General features: G+C 35.6%; 1 protein-coding gene across 1 annotated transcript in view; it reads left to right on the forward strand.

Annotated features, from left to right (window-relative positions):
- Fancb (Fanconi anemia, complementation group B) overlaps positions 1–4173 on the forward strand; it is a 27826-nt gene extending 23653 nt beyond the window's left edge. Inside the window, exons 7-9 of the mRNA XM_013506977.1 lie at positions 1298–1728; positions 1840–2077; positions 2582–4173. Of these exons, the coding sequence (XP_013362431.1) occupies positions 1298–1728; positions 1840–2077; positions 2582–2996 (1084 nt within the window). The 3' untranslated portion in view covers positions 2997–4173. The remainder of the gene's footprint in view (positions 1–1297; positions 1729–1839; positions 2078–2581) is intronic.
- Positions 4174–6306: the final 2133 nt, after the last annotated feature.

Genomic DNA, 6306 nt, shown 5'->3' on the forward strand with positions numbered 1-6306 from the left:
GAAATCAACAATGGTAGTTATATCGCATATTATTGTCTTCAAAGTAGCTGTTTAGATTACCATATGTAGGCATGAAAGATTGATTTAAAAATTAAGCATTAACTGTTCCTTAAACCAATAGAAATTAGTAATATAGTTATCTTAAGCTATCTTGTGTTTTTTTTTCCCTTTCTTTTTTTCTTCCTTTCCCTCATCCCAATTGTTCTTTCCTTTTGAGCAATTTTTTCCTCTCACAATATGTATTGTACCTTTCAGATTTTATTTCCTCTTTCAGTTTCTTAGACTAGGGAGATAATATGATGTTTACACGTGCAGGTCTGATTTATTTCACTAATGAATGTGGTCTCTAGTTGCTTCCATTTACCTATAAAAGCCTCAAGTTTTTCTTTTTTAAAGGTGAGCAATACTCCATTGTATAAAAATACCACATCTTTTTTATCCATTCCTCAGTTAATGGGCATTTGGATCATTTCCAAGATTTAGCTATGACAAATTGTGCTGCCGTAAACATGGGGGCACATATATCGCTGTGGTATGATGTTTTCAATCCTTAAGAAAAAATACCCAGAAGGGGAATAGTTGGGTCAAATGGAACCACTAATCCTAGTATTTTGAGGAATATTCACACTGATGATGGCAGTGTTGAAATGTACTAAAATAAGCCTGTATCCTATTTGCAAATTATTAGAACTGGAAATCTGAGAACAAATACTGAAGGATAAAGAATATATTAAAAAGCAGACTTTATTCAAGTCATTTTGGGGGTACAAAGTACAACTTTTACTTTAGGGGCAGTGTCATTCGAAAATATTACCAAAAGAAAGTCTTGCAAATGCGGAAGTTTTTCTTGTTTAAACAGAGGTTGGGGAAAATACCTAAAAAAAAAAAAAATCTCGTTATTATTTTACCATTCATTTATCTTAAAAATTATTTTACAAAATAATATTTTCCATGCTTTTGCCTGCCTATTTTAAGAGAAGTACTATTACAGGACTTTTAATAATTTCACTTTTAACTCTTTGATATAAGTTACATTTGAAATGATGTTTCCTAGGAAAAGGGAGGATAGAAATGTTTGTTGTTGTTTATATTACGGTTAGTCATCTACTTGATATTTTTATTTTTATTTTATTTTATTTTATTTTATTTTTTTGGTTTTTCTCCGGTACTGGGAACTGAACTCACGACCTTGCGCTTGCCAGGGAGGTGCTTTGCCGCTGAGCTAAATCCCCAGCCCCTATCTACTTGATATTTTTAAATGAGCTTTTAAACTAACACAACTGTATTTTTTTCACAGGTCCCCGAATACTGTGACTTTATCACTGTTAATGGATCAAGGCTTTAGTTCCAGTTTTCAGCTTATTAAGTGTCAAAATAAGGTGATTAGCTTGAGTACAGGTTCTTTCCCAGCACCATATTTGATACGACATGAAATAAGATCAAAGGCAAAAAAGATCAAGCTGAACTCTGATAGAAAGAAACAAGAAAGCTTTGCTTATGATCAGCCATGTAAGAAAGAGTGTGTTCAGATAATTACTGGTATAACATCTCTGTCACCACTTTTAGCATCCAGTAAGTTTTGTTGCATTGTACTGCTACAAATTAGGGATAGAGAAGGTGGTAACTATCCTGAAGATCGTTGTATTCCCTGTGGCAGACTTTTTGTAAGTTTAGAAGATCTTTCAAGTGGGAAATATCTACTGACATTTCCAAAGAACAAACCAATAGGTAATTTTTTTGGTGCTTTTTAATCATATACTTAGTCAATCAAAATTTTAAGGGCTATTTATTTGACAATGGACAGTTTAATGATAGAATTTGTAACACGTTTATCTTTAGAACACATGGAAGATCTATTTGCATGTCTCGCAGCATTGCAGAAATCTTGTTTTCAAATCATATCACCTGGCTATTCTCTCAACGCAATGATGGTGTGGCTCATAGAACACATGAAAGGTGAAATAATTGAAGAATTTCCAGAAATGTGCTTTTGTAAAAGGCCAGGTAGTTTCTATGGGACACTCTTCAGCTGGAGACAAAGAACACCATTTGAAGGGATTTTAACAATCTATTCCAGGTAATGCACATCACGTTGTAATCAGTCCAGAGAAATTAGTGTATTTGAGTGTGGTGAATGCGTAGGCCAGCTGTGATCCCCACATAAAGTTCTGTGCTGCGATGGGACGGACAGCCATGATGTGGTATCGTGTGGGTGGACAGGTGTGGCATCAGTTCGAAACTAAAGATCTCTGCTTTCATTTTATGTTTGAGTTTGGCTTTTTCTTAGAGCCCAATAATTATTTTAGGATTTCCTTTTATCTCTTCTTCATAGCAAAATTAAAAAAAAGTACTGATCTTATTTCACAGCAAAAGGGATTTAATCAGCAAGTAACATGATTAATACTAACTTCATGAGTATAAGATGCATATATTTATTGCTACCTCCTGAATTTTATCAGTATCACATGCATTTTATTGTTACTCATTATAGTGTTTATAATTGAATATTGATTAGTATATCGTACATGAGTGCTTTGTGCTATTTTGATTTTGTAATACTACGTTTGTTCTTTTATTTTAGGAGTCAAACAGTTTTGTTCCAGTGCCTTCATAATCTCATCAAAGTTCTTCCTCTAAACTGTTTCTTCAAAAATCTAAAATTAGGAAGTGAGGATCTCCCAGCTGATCATTTGGCATTGGCTTTGGAGAAGGAACTGGCTACCCTTAGTTCTCTTTCTTCTTCGGCCTTAGCTAAGGTTGAAAGCAACTTTGTGGAGAGCTCTCAAGTAAGTAAAGGAAACAGTAGTGCCATGACTGCTTCATCAGATGAAACAGAGAAAATCCATCTATACAGAAGAGAAGTTCAAACAGAAAAGGAAAAACTGTTAGGAATGAACGTGAAAGTAAGTGGTGCCCTTTATAGAGAGATAACTTTGAAATTGGCTGAGATTCAGTTGAAATCGGACCTTATTGCACAAAAACTGACCAGTTTATAATTACAGTTTATGTGTGATTGTATTTTAAAATACGTTTTCACTACCACAAAGTTTTGGTTTCACTTTGTATGCTGCCTTTATAAAAATAAAGGTTCAGGCTTATTATAGAATCTTTAGTTTTAAAGATGTAGAAAATAATGTTCCCTCTAGGGCAGAGGTTCTCAGGTAGGGACATTTTGCCTCACTCTGCTCCCATTCTCTGCTCCAAGATAAGAAAAGAATAACCTATGTTAGTGGCATTTTGGGCTGGCTAATGTGTTGCTGTGGAGGGTTGTCCTGCGCATAGTAGGAAACTGACCAGCATCCCCAGCTTCCTCTCCCCTCTAGGGGCAGAAAAGGCTTGTATAGGCATCTAGTGGGTAGAGGAGGCCAGGGCTATTGTTAAAACTCCTATGATACACAGACCAGCCCCCTCCCCCCACTGCAAAAAAGCATTATCCAGCCCAAATGCCAGTAATGCAGGGGCTGAGAAAGCCTGTCTTAGATTTACCACTTAAGTGAAAACAGAAATTTCGATCCTTTTCTTGTGTTCTCCTCACTAAAACCTAGTATATGAGAAACAACTTCAACTGGAAAAACTAATCAAGATTGATCTCAAGTTTCTGTTCATGTTAAACTCCCTTGGAAAGTTAAATGGTAGAGTGAGACCAGTTTTTGAAACCCTGGTTAATTTAAATTCCACTGGAGACCTGCTCTGGAGTTGCAGGTCTATAGGAATATAAAAATTCGAGGGTATTGTTCTGAAAAGCACAGCTCTTCCAAAAGGCTAAGTATACCTTACAGGCAACTATTAAAAATAAAACTGAAAATGCTTTTAAGCTATCTGAAATTCTAACTCTAGGCAAAGCTAAAATATAAAATCCCATAGAAATAACTTAGAGAATATTGTGCTCCTTAGGGACTGAGAAATTTAAAAATAAGTAAAAATTCACTTCTGAAAAGTGATTTAAAAGTGATCAAATAAGACTTTTCAGAGGGATAAAAATTCAACTTAGTCTTTTTTTTGCAAAATAAGAATTGTGGACTAGTGAAAGAATGTTAGGAGAAGGGAAAAAGACACAAAAAGATGTGGACAAAAAGGAATTTTCCTAGCTGAAAGTAGTAAAACATGACTGTAATTCCAGCACTCGAGAAGCTGAGGCAGAAGGAGCACCAAAGTTTGAGGTCAGCCTAGAATACATAGTGTGTCTAAGGCCAACCTGAACTACAAAGCGAGACCCTGTCTCAAACAAGTAAACAAAGAAAGGAATGTTCCTGATCCTTTTTGCTCTGTAATCCTTAAGTGAGATAGAAGTTTCCATCTCAGTTAGAAGAAATAAAGCGATTATAAGAAGTGGCATCTCAGGCATGCAAATGTCTAAGTGCTATTTCCCCCCATACCTTAGATGTTCTTGTACCTAATGATCTAATGATACAAATGATTTTTAGAGAATAGAAGTAGTTTCTTGTCTTTGTTTTTATGATTGTCCGTATAATAAGCTACTTCTTTTTCTGGCAATCTATTGCTGATTGCGATAGAACTCTACAGCTCTATAGGAAATGTCAATGAAAAATATGTCAGACTTTGTGCAAATAGAAATGAAATAAACTCAGTATTAATTGTGGAAGTCTGAGAACTGTGTATGTCATGTGCTGTCTTCTGAAACTTCTTATGACATGTTCTGAAAAAAGAGCTAAACAAAAAACGTAGGAACTAAGTTGTAAAATGCAGGCTGTGAAAAGTGCAAACAGGATTTAATTGTAACAGTATATCTGTAAGGAAGTTAGGATACAAAAAATAGTGCAGTGTCTTTTTATTTATAAGTAAAACAAAAAAGCATTAATCTATATATGCCAAATAACTTCTTTACAAGTGGGTTTTATTTATCCTACTTTATTCAAATTAGAAAAAGCTAAGTTTGAGGAAATGATACCCTTACCACTTTCATGATTCAGTTGTCTGCATCTATAATCAAATTCCACCCACGACCATGCTCACAAATCTGAAGTTGCCTTTAAAAACAATCTTTCCAAATCAGCAGTGCTGCATCATTTGGGAACAGAGCGCACCACTGTTTTCAGATGAGTAGCTATCTGTTGGCCCCTGACCCCTTAACTGAGGAATATGTTTAAGCCCATTTGGACGTGCCACTGTTCAGTTCAGTGAATAGGTTTTGTGAGGGAGCAAGAAATATAGCATTAAGTGGCTGTCAGCTGTATGCCTAACAGTAACCTTGAAACACACATGAATGCACACATTTGTGTACATATTTATGCTTAATTCTTCACAGCAACCCACGAAGTATAGTCGTTAGTGTAGTCCTCAACATAAAAAAAATTGGAAAGCCAAAGTAAAAGGATGCACAGACATACCTTGAGTCTGTGCCCTCACTGCAGATTATTTCAGAAATAGCAAATGCTTTAAGTGCTCTAATAATATACTAGTGAATCATTTATTGTCCTTATAACAGCTCTTTATACCATCAACTGTTTTGCCCCAGTCTCGAAAATGAAAAGGTAGGAGTAACTTAACATCTCGCTGTCCTTAATAAAGACAAACAATTGAACTAGAAACTCCTGTTCCATAACTTTGTTTTCTTCCTCCCTTCCTTATTTCCTGCCTTCCTCCCTGCTTTATTCCTTTCCTCCCTCTTCGATGATACCAGATATTGATAGTCCTTTTTCTTCCTTTTCCTCTAAATGGCAAAAATGTTACTTTCTATTCTCGGAATTTGGGAGTGAAAGCTCTTTCTTGGATTACCCTATTGCCTGTCGAAGCCTAGGCTTTTATGTCTAAAGGCAGTGATACATGGAAAGAATGCTGCACCCTAACAGTATACTTAACTGAATTCTTCAAAGATTTGTTCCGTTTATGTTCTTGGGTTGTCTATTCAAATTGTGGAATTTCACAAGTGTACCGTGTAAGAGCCACAGGCATACTAAATAAGACTTACTTTGTCATATTACAGATGAATCTGATTTACATTCTCCTGGGAATGGACCTTGTTTGTAAGTTGGAGACTTACTTTATTTGAATAATTTCCTTCCTCAACAAACTAGCCCTATGCTATAAAATCCTATGGTAATGAATATTCTTGAATGTTAATAGTTTGGTCAATTTTAGCCCATTATTTTAGTAATCCTGCCTTGCCTTTTTATTCAGATGGTTCCAGGTTCAGATTCTGAATTTTTATGAGGGCAATAATTCAGATATCTACAGTGCTCTCGCTGTTTAGATTTTTGCTATGCTACACCTAGGAGCAGCTGTGCTGGACAAAGGTACAGTGTGTATAACTGTGGGTTGATATCACAGCCCTGGGTTCAGCCAGGA

Source organism: Chinchilla lanigera, unplaced genomic scaffold, assembly GCF_000276665.1.
Source record: "Chinchilla lanigera isolate Chin_1 unplaced genomic scaffold, ChiLan1.0 scaffold00118, whole genome shotgun sequence".
Classification (NCBI taxonomy): domain Eukaryota; kingdom Metazoa; phylum Chordata; class Mammalia; order Rodentia; family Chinchillidae; genus Chinchilla; species Chinchilla lanigera.